This window comes from Martes martes (genome assembly GCF_963455335.1).
Source record: "Martes martes genome assembly, chromosome: 3".
Taxonomy (NCBI): domain Eukaryota; kingdom Metazoa; phylum Chordata; class Mammalia; order Carnivora; family Mustelidae; genus Martes; species Martes martes.
The window spans coordinates 92,513,249-92,526,839 of NC_137890.1; the positions used below are offsets into that span (position 1 = coordinate 92,513,249).

Genomic DNA, 13,591 nt, shown 5'->3' on the forward strand with positions numbered 1-13,591 from the left:
CTACCCCACAGTCATGAAAGAATCTCATATTTTCTTTAGAAATGTTAAGGTTTTGCTTTTATTTTACAGTTTTCATTCACCTAGAATTAATTTTTTTAAAGATTTTTTATTTATTTATTATTTATTTGACAGAGAGATTACAAATAGGCAGAGAGGCAGGCAGAGAGAGAGGAGGAAGCAGGCTCCCTGCTGAGCAGAGAGCCCGATTTGGGACTCGATCCCAGGACCCTGAGATCATGACCTGAGCAGAAAGCAGAGGCTTAACCCACTGAGCCACCCAGGTGCTCTTAGAATTAATTTATTATACATGGTGTGTGGTAGGGATTTTTTTCCCCCCCAAATGGATATCCCACACTTGTTAAAAAGTCTGTGTTTTGGAGTGCCTGGGTGGCTCAGGTGTTAAGGGTCTGTCTTTGGCTCAGGTCATGATCCCTGCATTGGGGCTCCCTGCTAGGCGGGAAGCCTGCTTCTCCCTCTCCCACTTCCCCTGCTCCCCCTCTGTCTGTCAAACAAATAAATAAATAAAAATCTTTAAAAAAGTCTGTGTTTTTTTTCTCACTGTCATAGATCAAGTTTCCAAGTATCTAAAAGTCTGTTTCTGGGTTTATTCTTTTTTTTTTTTGGTCTGTTTGTTTCCATGCCAAAAATGACATGGTTTTAGGTTCTGTAAGCTTATCTCTTTGGAGTATTTTAAATGGAATAGGAATATGTGTTTCAGGGAGACTAGTTGATCGTGAGGAAACAAATACCAGACCTTATGCCACAGTGTGGTTCTGTGTCCACCAGACTTCAAAGGTGCATCTTACTTCAGGGGGCTGAGGTCAGAGGGGATGTAGGATTTGAGCTGTAAGGGAAGGCGAGGCTTTAAGTGTGTGGGAGAGGGAGGGTCATAAAATAAGATGAATAAGAGGAAATTCAGGAGGAAGTGTAATAGATGGACTCCTTGAATGTTAGAGTCAGAAGGGACCTTTGAAGCCACTGGAGATCGTATGGAGTAGTTCAGCTAAGTGATCAGTCTTTGGAGTCTGACAGACCCAGGTTGGATGTTCACCAAGATTCTTAACCTCTCTGGATCTTAATTTTAATTTCCTCATCTGTAACATGGGGACAGTAATGGGTTTTCCTCCTAGGACTCTTGAGAGAACTAAATCAAGTAGTGCACATAACGGGCTGTGCTTGGCCGTGTCCTGACATGTAACTGTACAGAAACTAAATGACAGTTACTTATTACCCTCTTTCCTTGATTTTAGGGCCAACTTCTTTTTCTTTTGCCACATTTTACAATTTGGAAAATTAGAACAGGCTTTCCTCTCATTTTCTGTAGTACTTGTTTTTCTTCCCACATTGTTATTTAGAATGTGGGAACCAGACTATTTTTTTTAGGATTTTAAAAAAGATTTTATTTATTTATTTGAGAGAGAACATGAGAGGGATGGGTAGAGGGGGAGAGAGAAGCAGACTTCCTGCTGAGCCGGGAACCTGACACAGGGCTCAATCCTAGGACCCCCAGGATCATGACCTGAACCGATGTTAGATGCTTAACTGACTGAGCCAGCCAGGCACCCCGGGAAACAGAATATTTTATAGACTAGGAAATGGAGCCAACATGCTGTATCCAGGATCACCCAGCAGGTTGACTTGGTCATCCTAGGAATCTTCTTTATTGCTAATCCTAGAGAGAAGAAGGAAGGATGGAAAAAACCTGTCTTGTCCTGGGATGGAGAAGGTTTCTATGCCATGAGATACTGTAGGCAAACTTCGGTCAGGATGCAGGAGGGAACCTGATACTGTCCAGAAGAGAGAAGTTGAGAGAGAATCATGTAGAACTGCAGATGGCCTCTGCCCAGCAAATGATCCCCACCAGGGAGGATATGGTAGGTTCTAGAAACAAGACGCTTCTGCTCCTGGCTCTGCCACTTCCTAGTTGTGCAAGCTTGCCCAAGTCAGGTAATCTCTCTGACCCTCTGCTGTCTCCTCTCAGTGGGGCTCACGATCCTAAGCTGCCCCGGTTGCAAGCTATTGACTTACGCTAAGGTTCGGGTGAGTTAATCCCAAGCAGGACTTTGCCATTATGTAAGCACCCAGTGAATGGAAGCTGCTACTTCTTGCTCCCCAGAGGCACGCCTTTCCCCTCCCACCACCTTGCCTCAGCTTTGCTTGGGATTACTTGCTCATTCATTCATCCCCTCCACTACAGAAGTCCTGCACACCCTTCAAAGTCCATCTCCAGTGTTATCTCCTGATTCAAACCTTTGTCACCCTTCCTCCCTCCCCATTCTCTGTGAGCGTCTCCCAACTTTGGATCTTTGTTGTCTCTTAGACAGATTTTCCAAATTCTGCCCTATATAAGTGCTTTTCCTGTGTGGTATGATACACCCCAGAAGACTGCTGACCTTTGAAGGCGAGACTGGGTCTTAGTTTTGCAGACCCTATGGTCGTAGCACAGAACAGCATGGTAAAGAATATGAAACCATGTTTGCGCACTTGCTGATCCCTGCTGTGTGTCAAACAGTGCAGTGGTGAGCAGAACAGACATACTCTGCCTTCCCAGAGCCCACTCTCCGTGTTCCCACCCATGTCCCACAGTGATGCTGGCCGAGCAGAGAGGTGCCCCTGTGCCCCGGGTCAGTTCTCCTTTTGTGACCTTGTTCATCAGTGTGTGTGAGCAGGGACCATGGCCTTCTGATGGCACCGCACTGTGTGAGAGCTGGGCTTGGGGAGGTGGGCCTGGCCCCAGCAGCGTTGGCTTTGAGGCAGGCAGGGAGGGAGGGGCTCCAGAACATGTGCATGCAGGAAGAAGGGACAAGGATGGGTGGGGGCAGAGGCAGTGAGGAAGCGCAGGGGTCCGGTCTCCACAGCAGGTAGAGGCCTAGCCCCTGGCCTAGGACCCCACTTAACTAGCACTGATTCCAGACTCTGTATTCAGGCTCAAGAGAGTGCCCTGGATGGGGCAAGAGGTGCCTTCAGTTTGCATGAGCTGGGGTTGCCCTGCAGAGCTGCGGATCAGTATTAATTGGGCTCTGGGGCACCCATCACGGTGGTGAGCACTTGGGCCTTGGGCCTCATGCTGGAGCTGGCTACATTTTTCCTTGGAAGGAAAGGAAGAAGGTAGAGGACACTGGAAAAACCAGTTAGGGTGTGTGAGTCTCCATTTTACGTCGCTGTTAAGGGAATGTTGGCTCAGGAGCCCGGAAATGTATGGTAAAAATCTGGCTTTTTTCGAAAGCTAGAAGTGTGTTGGTTAGGTCAGCAGGACCCTTCTGTGAGTTGCAACTTCTGAGCTGGCAAGTGGGCAGGCCAAAAGTTTGGGGTTTGTGCCTCCTCCCTCTCACAGGAAGGGTGCCCAGCACATTGTCCTGAGGGGGATGGGGACTCCGTACATCCTTGTGTCTACTGGTCCTATCACAGGCTGGTAGCAGCTGGGAAGGGCACTGGCTGAGTGGGTATTTCTGCTCATGGCCAGCCTCATTTTCAGGCCGGGTGGGAGCCATGGGGACAAGCTCTGTGACACACAGCCCGGTGTGCATTTGGCTCGTCTCCGAGTCCCTAGAATTCATGTGGCATTTCATAGTAGTTGTTGTCAGCCAATATTTGGAATGAATGATGGAATTGCAGGTTCTTCACCCATTGTGTTACTTGTGGCCGGGAGGAGTGTATCAGCCTCCTGTGGCTGCTTTAACGAATCACTGTAAACATGTTGGCTTAACACAGAACACCCGAAGTTTATTCTCTTAGAAGAGTTCTGGAGGCTAGAAGTCGGCAGTCCGTAGGGGGCCGTGTTGTTTGGCAGGGCTTTAGGGGAGATGCCCTTCTCTGCAGCTTCCAGCTTCTGGGGGCTTCAGGGGTCCCTTGGCTTGTGTCGCTCCAGTCTCTGCTGGTCACATTGCCTCCTCTTCTCTCTGTCTCCCCGTGTGTCTCTTACAGGGACACTTGTCAAAAGATTTAGGGACCTCCGGATAATCCAGGAATACCTTCATCTCAATATCCTTAATTTAATTACATCTGCAGAGACTCTTTTTCCAAATACAAGACAACGTTCATAGGTCCTAGAGACGAGGATATGTAGGAGGGATTTTTTTGGGGAGGGGGCAGCATTCCACCCACCGCAGGCAGTAACATGGTGTTTTTACTAATCGTGGCTGTTTTAGCTGTTTTAAAACTGCTACCCACTGGGTTTGTGCTGTTCCTAATCTGTTGTTTGCATTTAAGTTTAATTCCTGTGTGTGTGTGTGTGTGTGTGTGTGTGTGTGTGTGTGTGTGTAGAGAGAGAGAGAATTTAATATAGGTAGATTTCCCTTTCCTCCAGTTTTTGTTTCAGAATGTCCTTCCCTGTCGAGTGTCTGATAAGTATGATTCATGTTCACATGAGACCTTAAGAAAGTTGACTTCAGTCCTCTGGTGACTTGGCTTGATGTATTTGCTGTGAGTTGAGTCCCTGCAAAGCCCCAGGGAGCTCTGTGTCAGGCCTGTAGCTGAGTGTGAACTGCCGTGTGCCGTGGTGAGCCTCCTGGTTTCCATGGTGTCCCGTACTTAACCTCGGCTGCCACTGCTGGGAACACTGGGGGACAGGTATTCAGGACCTTTCTGTACTATTTTTGTTACTTCTTGTGAGTCTAACCCTATCTCAAAGTTAGAAAGAAAAAAAATTTTAGCCAGCCAGTCAGATTTACCATTGTTAAGTCATTCTCTCAGTTTGTCAAAATCTTCATTAAGTTGTGAAATATGTATGGGTGTCTTAGAGTCATAGCACTCCCTTAATTTGGGAAGAACTGACATCATTTGAGAACTAGCCTTCCTGTCTAGGAACGTGAAGTGTCCTATTTCTTCAGACTGTGTTTCACTTCCCGATAACGCGTGTTGCTTGCTTCAGGTGGTTCATAGATGCGAGCTGTGTCTGTCAGGTGGATGCGCCTTTTCCCCGTGTGCATTCCTGAACCAGCCTGCGCTGGTGCAGTGTCACCAAATAGAATCCCACACCCTTTAAATACATGGAATTCTTTTAACTTGGGAAAATGCTTTTCATTCTGCAGTTAAGGACAATGTTTAACAAGCTTTTACTCGTTCCTCTGACTGCTCTGGGGAAGGGTATGGTCATTTATTTACTGTCACGTGGATTTGAGTGGGTGGCCGAGTTCTCCATCCAGGTGAATGGGGGCGTCCTTTATAAAGAACTGTGAAGTTTCATTTGTAAATGGTTTTTTTTTGGGGGGGGGGGATTTATTTATTTATTTATTTGACAGACCGAGATCACAAGTAGGCAGAGAGGCAGGCAGAGAGAGAGGGGGAGGCAGGCTCCCTTCTGAGCAGAGGGCTTGATACGGGGCTTGATCCCAAGACCCTGGGATCATGACCTGAGCCGAAGGCAGAGGCTTTAACCCACTGAGCCACCCAGGTGCCCCATTCATTCATAAATTTAATGTTAACTACATTTTGTTGAATCCTTCAAAAATTGTGGAGGTGCTGTTTCTGGGACATGTGATTTGCTCCCTGGGGTGTCCTAGGTGCAACCAGGCGGGGACAGACTGAGGGTGGGGGGTGTGTGTGGCCCAGAGAGCCAGCCATCTGAGTTGGCCATGCATTGACTCCTCGCTCTATCCCCTGGGGCCGTGAGGCCTGGGTAGGCCACCAAGGAGGTCAAGAAGGCCACTGTCTGGGTGAACCCCAGGTCTGAAACCCCTCAGAAATGGAGAATGTCCTATTCACCCTCCTCTAGGTCAGTCTTATGAAATCCGACTGCTGGAGAATCGGAAGCTGGGAGACTTCCAAGATCTGAACACAAAATATGTCAAGGCAAGGCTACGGGGCCACCCTCCCTCCTTAGGAGTTGTTGGAGGTCTGGGAACCTGGGCCTGCTAGGGGTGGGGGTCAGGAAACCTGGGCTTGCTGGAGGTGGGGGTCAGGAGTGCCTGGGAGGTTTGGGGAGAGCTCCAGACTGGGAGAGGGATTCCTGTTCCCTGGGGCATGTTGTCTAAGTAGCCAGGGCCAGGCAGGCGGTTCTGAGAGCTAGAGGGGCATGGGCTGACTGAACAGGCTCTGGGTTGGACAGATTGAGGTGTGAGCCTGGCTTTGCCACTTAACTGAGCAGTTGTCTCATCTGCATGAAGCCATGTGTGTAAAGCACTTAGTAATTCTGGAAAAGGGGATAGTCCTCATTCTCACTGTCCTGTGATTGGGGTTCTGAGTGGGGAGAAGCACGCAGAGCCAGAGAGCTGGGAAGGAAGGCTCCGGCAGGAGGGGTCTTAGCCTTAAAAGGTGGGAAATTTGCCTTCATGGGAGGTTCTTCTTGGGTCCTTGTTGTCCCCATACTTAGCTGTCTGTACCTGGCCTGTCCTCCCTAGAGCATCATCCGCGTGGTTTTCCACGACCGCCGGCTGCAGTACACAGAGCACCAGCAGCTGGAGGGATGGCGCTGGAGCCGGCCCGGGGACCGGATCCTGGACATTGGTGAGTCTTCTGGGCCACGAGGGGCACCAGTCACTCCGAGCACATTGGGGTTCTTCCTGGATGCCTTGGGACTCATGCCTCCGTAGGGCTCTTAGTGCACTCCTGCCCTGGGTGAGCTCCTGTGGGAGCTGGCAGACCCGCCCATGCCCCCAGGCCTGCCCTTGGGGACCTCTCATTCAAAGGCCTGCAGTCAAGGATCACAGGGAAGGCTTTGCAGAGGGTCCCGCCTTAAAGGAGTTTGCTCTGTGACAGAGGGAAGCATGGGCATTGCAGAGCTGGGCAACAGAAACTGAGTTTGGGGTCTTGGGCACTGGCCTGTCGTCTTTTATCTAGAACCCTGGAAGCCAGTCAGGTTTTGGAATTCAGAGGTCAGAATTCTGACAAAAGGGCACAGAGACCCCTAGCGACAGGTGATGCCTCCCAGTAGGCAATCAGGTGCACTGATATTTTTGCAGCAGGAGAAAATGTTCACCCAGAATGGTACAAAGACTCTGAATGGCTTCATGGCGGTTCATGTCGGGCTTGCTGCCAAATGAGCTGGGCGAAACTCAGTTTTCAGAACTTTGGGCATTGCAAATTATGGTGAAGGAATCTGGACCTTCCCTACATCTTTGGGAGTGGCTGACGATTGCACTTTTGTGTGTGTGTGTGTGTGTGCGCAGATATTCCACTGTCTGTTGGTATCTTGGACCCCAGGGCCAGCCCGACCCAGCTGAACGCAGTCGAATTTTTATGGGACCCTTCGAAGAGAGCCTCTGCGTTCATTCAGGTAAGTGGTTGTCCTTGGGGGAGGCCAGAGTTTCGGGGCCCTTTTGTCGTTCCTCAGAACAGTCCACCTGTGGGCCCCCCACAGGCCCTGATCTGTTGCAGGGATGCACATTTAGGGAACGGGGTACAGGAGTGTAGTTCAGTCCCAGAACTGGTTGGTCCCCAGAGCTAGAAAAGGACTTGGCCTGTTGGAGAATTCTTTGTGGGTTTTGCTTAACCATATGTAAGCTTGTTACAGAATAAGTATGTCCTCACATAGATAATATGTAATAAATTTTTTTCCAGGAGAATTTCTGTGATTAAATTAATCAGTGATCAAGCACCTGGTGTGGATCCAGGGGCATGGCGGGGCCTCTGTGCTGCTGGGCTGACTCAGATTCCTTTGCTCAGTCTATGTCCCTTTCCGAGCCTCTTAGTTTTTCCACCTGTCTTATAAATCAGATAATGAACATAAAGTCATTACTGCAGTGCCTGGCCCACAACAATTGCTCAGTGAAAGTTAGTGATTTATTTTTTTACATAATTACAATATTCTTATTATATTTAAAAGTTACGACTATGATGTTACTGTATTATCACAATAATGTATATTATTGCAGTAACAGTATTATAATAAGAAATATGTTATCCAGTGCCTTTCTCTGTAGCAGGTATTTACTTAGCAGTAATGTGCAGCTTCTGGTCCTGCTTCTGGCCTGGCCCAGTAACCCAGACGCCAGGGCCGTTGGGGACTGAGCTGTGGTCCCTGCTGTGCAGTCTGTGGGATCTGCCAAGGGAGAGGAGGGAGTAGAGGGTGCGGTCGCTGGGGTCTGTGGGCCTGAGCAGTGGCGAGGAGGTAGCTGGTTAGGCAGGGCCTGTAAGGTCAAGGGGCAAAGGTGGGAGGGCATGTCCTTTATAAAGAGCGGTGGATGGGGAGGCCATGGCCCCGATGGGAGCATAGGTGGGAGAGCAGGGAAGCTGAGGCAGGTGTGCACCTGAAGAGGCAGAATGGAAAACTCCATTTGGCAAGGGACCCTTGAGGAGTCCAGGGCCTGGCCTCAGTCCTCTCCTTGCTGCTCACCCACATTTCCCCTTCCAGGTGCACTGTATCAGCACTGAGTTCACTCCCAGGAAGCACGGGGGCGAGAAGGGCGTGCCTTTCCGGGTGCAGATCGATACATTTAAGCAGAATGAGAATGGGGAGTACACGGAGCACTTACACTCGGCCAGCTGCCAGATCAAGGTGTTCAAGGTAGGACAGCGCTGCCTCTGGGGTCCCTGCCTGTGCTGGACAGTGATGGCAGCACACTGACCTTTGGGATTCCCCCTGGAGGCCCAGCAGGGAGCCCGGTGTCCCATGGGCCTGGGGCTTCCCACGCCCCCCAGGAGCACGAGCCGGCACATCCTGCGCTGACAGGCCTGCCCCCCCGTGGGCGTCCTGTTGGCTTGGGGCACCTTCTGTCGTCTGGCATCACTGGTGGCTATGCCCAGCTCTGCTTTGTAAGACTGTCTGGAATTGAACGTTTTTAGGTTTTTGTTTTCTTCCCGAGCACTTTGTAGTTGACCACGGATTCTGTAGTTGCCCATTAGAGTCTCTTTAAAAATTAGGTCAGGAGGCGGCGTGTGCGAGTCCCGGCCCCAGATGTTTTTATGGAGGGCCTGAAGCCGCATCTCCCTCTGCAGCGGTTTCCTGTTGGAGCAGGAAACACGTTTGCCGGGACCTCCTCTCTTTCCTTCCCGGCCCATCCCCTGCACTTGCCTGTTAACTAACGATTCTTCATCTCATCTGTCTGGACCGTTGCTGCCTAAAGATGGGCAGTGGCCGGGGGAGATGGAGGGTCACAGCAGAGCCTGTGGCTTCTGCAGGGGTGAGGGAGGGGCGGGCTCCGGCTCAGTTAGTGATTCTGCCCCAGATGGGAAGGCGCTGGTCATGGTGGGAGCATCTTTCGGGCCAGCGTGGTAGCCCCCTCAGAAACCGGCTTTGGGATGGTGACTCCTTGCAAGGCCATCGTGGTTGTTTTCCTGTTGTTGCTGGAACAAATGATGACAGGTTTCGGGGCTTTAGGCCACACACGTGTATTACCCCTCAGGGCTGGAGGTCCACAGCCTCACAAGGTCTCACTGGGCTCAAGTCAGGGTATGAGGAGGGTTGCATTCCTTTCCGGAGGCTCCCTCTCTTTCCATTTGCCGGCTTCTTGAGGCTTCTGTGTTCCACGGCCTGTGGCCCATCCACCTTTCCTCAGCTGGCAGGAGCGCTGGGCTCTTGCGGTCACACCACTCCAGCCTCCTCTCCCCCATCCCTTGCCCACTTTCACGGGCCCTGTGATGACGTTGGACCCCCTGGGATGCCGCAGGATCATTTTCCTGTCCCGTCTCCCGCTGCTTGCCATCCTGATTCCACCTGCAGCCTTGTGAGGTAACACCCTCAGGGTCCTGGGGGTGAGGATGTGGCCATCTTTGGGGAGCACTTCTCGACTAAGCCCGTCCATTGGTGCAGTGGGCGCCGCAGCCTCTGGTCTTTTTATGGCCCGCTCTGGGCTCTCGAGGTTCTGACTTCCTGTGGACAGCCCCATAGCTGCGCTGCTGGATGTCCTTGCCTGTCCCAATCACACCTCTGTCCTCACCTTGTACAGACCACATGTGTGGTCCTGCTAGCCGTCCTTGTCCTCTGGTCCAGTGGCATCCAGTGGGATTCCTGGGGCTGAGAGTCCGCACTGGGCAGGAGAGATGGACCATGTCTGTCCCCCCGCGTCCCCATTCCCAGAGCACCTAGGCCTTCCCATGGCCCCCTAGCGGCTCCCCTTTCTACACCTCGAGGCAGAAGCTCTGGGGTGAGGGCTCTGCCCACCAGGCTCCTGGGCCACACACCACCTATCACTGAGGAATGGATCTGAAGCTGCCTTGTCTGAGTGGCCCAGGGAAGGCCTTGGCATCTCCTGCAGGGGCATGGGGGCCCCTCTCACTTGAAGCTGGCTTCTCAGAATGCCTGGGGAGGTATGACTGCCCCACGCAACCAGCCCCATCACAGAAGCAGTGCCAGCAGGTGTGTGCAAGTGCCAGGTGGTCTCACCAGCTTGGCTGTCATTTCTCCACCCCCAGTCACCCCTGTCACCTGTCACTGGGAAGCCTCCTGCTTTTTGGAGCCAGGTGCTGGGGCTCGGGTAGAGGAGGAGTGTCAGGGCCTCTGATGGGACAGGCAGGACCCCTCCCTGACCAGCCAGCTCTCCACAGGCCTCACCGGGCCAAGTGCCGACCCCACATGTGGGCTTGCCGCGTGGTTTCTGGACAGGGAGGATGAACCTCCTGTTAGGGACAGGAGCCGGGGCGGCGGGGGGGGGGGTGATGGGGCAGGTGACCGGGGTATAGGGGCTGCGGGCCTGGTCTTTCTCGGAACACCGAATCTGTCATTGCTGTCCCCAGAGGACCCCCTGCAAACCCAGCTTTGTCTAACATGGGTCTCATATCACCCTGAGGGCTGTGTCCTGAAATGCCCTTGAGCTGGAAATGAAAAGCTATGTGGCATGAGGAAGGTGCAGTCTGGGATGAAAGTCCCTGAAGGGGGCATTGAGGAGATGGTTTTCACTGAGTGTGCCCTATGCACGGTCTGCTGCATCCGCAGGCAGACTGCGCAGTTCTGGGCTCAGGGGCTGCTGGGAGTCAGTGTTGGTAGCCACCAAGCAGGCTGTGAGTGTCCCGGGAGTGGGGCTGCTAGGTCGGTGCTGGTGGTATATACCGGGACACGCTCTCTTGGATTTTTACCTGGTCAGCACTTGCTTCTGCTTCCCGTTTTTGGTTTTGTTTTGTTTTTTGGTTTTTGAAGACTGACCAGCCAGGGCAGCAGGTTCCTCTCCATTCTTAACAAGTCACTTGAGCCTCAGTTTCCTTACTTTTAAATGATGGAAATCGTAGTGCCTCTGTAAGTTGCTCACGTTTGCTGGGCGCCCAAGACAGGCTCTGTGAGGCTGGAGGGGTTATCCTGTGTGAGATGTGCAAGCAGGGACCTGCACGCTGGTGCTGGGAGTTGGGGGGGTCAGGAGGCCTTGACCATGCATCTAGGATTTCCCAGCACACAGGTGCAGACCAGACTCCCACCAGCAGCCCTGACTTCTTCCATTTCCTTCAGCCTCCACTGGTAACCCAAGGAACGCATTGCAGTTTGCTGTGCTCCCAAGGGTCTTGTCCATGGGCCAGTGGCCTCTGGTAGAGTTTATTTGCAGGCATTTCCCCCTGAGCAGTTGAGTGGCAGGACCCTGTGGCAGGCCATGAGTGCCCTCGGGTGAGGAAGGGGAAGGGCTCCAGGAAGGTGACTGAGTGCTTAATGCCTGGGAGGTGTGGGAGGTGCTGTCCCGTCCAGAGATCTGGCCCCTGGGCCCTGGGGAGAGACAGGGAGCATGCAGGCCTTGGGGACTGTCACCAAGCCCTGGGTCTTTCTCTGAGAGCTGCCTCTGCCCACTCTGGACTAATGGGACTCCTTTGCTCTGCACTTGTAGCCAAAGGGAGCTGACAGGAAACAGAAGACCGACCGGGAAAAGATGGAGAAAAGAACAGCCCAGGAGAAGGAGAAGTACCAGCCGTCCTACGAGACCACCATTCTCACAGAGGTGAGCTGGCGTGGTGTCGAGGTGCTTGCCATCCCCCCCACCCCACCCCGGGCCTTTTGCCAGGAGCAGGATGATGGCATGTTGTTGGTTTAGATTCTTGAAACTTGCCCACTGGGGAGTGAATGTCTCTCTTGACAGTGCCCATGAAATTGTGTTAGCTTCCCAGGTCCAGAGCTGTGTTCACGCGATAAGCCCGGGGGGCTGGGACAGTATTTCTGAAGTAACTTCAGTTCTGTGCTGTTGTTGGCAATTTCCGGAATCAGGTGATTGTTGTTTTAATAGGTGAAGGCCCAAAATCCAACAGAAGAGAGTGTGTATGCATCAGAAAATACCTCTCTCCAAACTGTCCTAGCCTCGATATTTCCCTCCCCAGGACAGCTGTCATCCCTGGGTCTTCACGTACGTGGCCCAGCTTCCTCTGCTGGTGAAGCCAGTGCACCCACGCCCGCTGTTTTTACACTGACAGTGTACATAGACACGCTGTTCTGTAACTTGCTTGCTTTATTTAATAGCCTCGCTTGGAGTCTGTTCCCCATCTGTTCGTACAGAGCTTTCTGGTTCTTTATCCAAAGGCGTGGCTCCGTTGTGTGGATGATGGCCTGTTGGTGCACATTTGGTGCTTCCTGGGCTCCTGCTGTTGGTCGATAGGGTGCTGCGAGTGACTGCGGCGGCATGAAGGTCTGCATATGGTAGAAGTCTCTGCCGGTTTCCGTTCTCAGCGGGCTCACTGGGTCAGGGGGCGCGAACTACTAGCTGCTCTGTAGTTGGAATGAATACCGGAATGCCTTTCCCCCAACTCAGACTCTCACAGTGTCCTTGTGTCCAGCGTACTTCTGAGATGAACACTGTCACAGGCACCGCTTCCTCCAATGACTTGTCACCGCTGGAGCCACCTTTTCCTGGGTTCTGTTTTTTTCTTTAAAAAAGCAAAAAATCCAACTATTCCCCCACTGCATTCTGCAGTCAACCCAACTCGGGAGCGCTTGTTCATTGCCTAGTGCGACTGGCCCAGAAGACCCCCCACAGATGCACAAGGCCCAACACTGGCCATGGTGGGGGCTATGGCTGTGGTTAAGTTGAGGCCCCGGGCACGGAGCAGCTAAGAGAACAGTGGCTGGTCCTGGGAGGGGTGTGTATGTGTGAGAGAGAGAGTGCGCGCGAGCATGTGTAATAAGCCGTATGCAGAAGGGTGTTTGCAGCAAGGCAGAGTACAGAAGGTAACTTTGCGGCACAGACAGATCCGTAGTGGCATTTCAACAGGCTCAGAGTGACAGTGGCCAGAGAGCCATGGTGCAGGGAGAGCCTGGCTTACTCACTCTCAGCAGCAGAAGAGTGCCAGGCCCCCCGGGGTGCCCTCCACACTCCCACTGCCCTCTGCCTCCAGACACCTTTCCCTTCCAGGCTGAGCCTGAACCTCTCTGCTCCTGACTCTCCTTGGACATCCCCTCACTGGAGGAGAGCGCTGGGGGTGCTTCAGACCATGTCTGTCTAAGCACTTGTCAGTACGCGGTGCTGCTGGAGAAAACCCCTGCCCGGCCCCTGGCCTTGCCAGGTGACAGGTTGTCGACTTCTCCTCCGCTCCCGGGGCTAGGGCCACGGCATTCCAGCCCACACGCACAACAGAGTTAAATATTCACCAGCTTGTGGCTTGGTGGGTGATAGTAAATCTTCAGGAATGCTTCAGATTGGCCCTTTCCGAGGAGGTGTCATCACAGGGAAGGAAAAAAGTGAATACTTGGTCCTTTGGCTTCCCCAGCAGGCAAAACCTGTATGTCTTTGCTGTCTCTGTCTGGGTGATT

At 52.4% G+C, this 13,591-nt stretch overlaps 1 protein-coding gene across 1 annotated transcript in view; it reads left to right on the forward strand.

Annotated features, from left to right (window-relative positions):
• The window catches only part of TFCP2L1 (transcription factor CP2 like 1), a gene marked incomplete at both ends in the record, with an annotated part of 57,000 nt that overhangs the window by 28,981 nt on the left and 14,428 nt on the right, over window positions 1-13,591 (forward strand). The window contains 5 exons of the mRNA XM_080799347.1: window positions 5,714-5,790; window positions 6,339-6,444; window positions 7,107-7,213; window positions 8,291-8,443; window positions 11,682-11,792. Of these exons, the coding sequence (XP_080655473.1) occupies window positions 5,714-5,790; window positions 6,339-6,444; window positions 7,107-7,213; window positions 8,291-8,443; window positions 11,682-11,792 (554 nt within the window). The remainder of the gene's footprint in view (window positions 1-5,713; window positions 5,791-6,338; window positions 6,445-7,106; window positions 7,214-8,290; window positions 8,444-11,681; window positions 11,793-13,591) is intronic.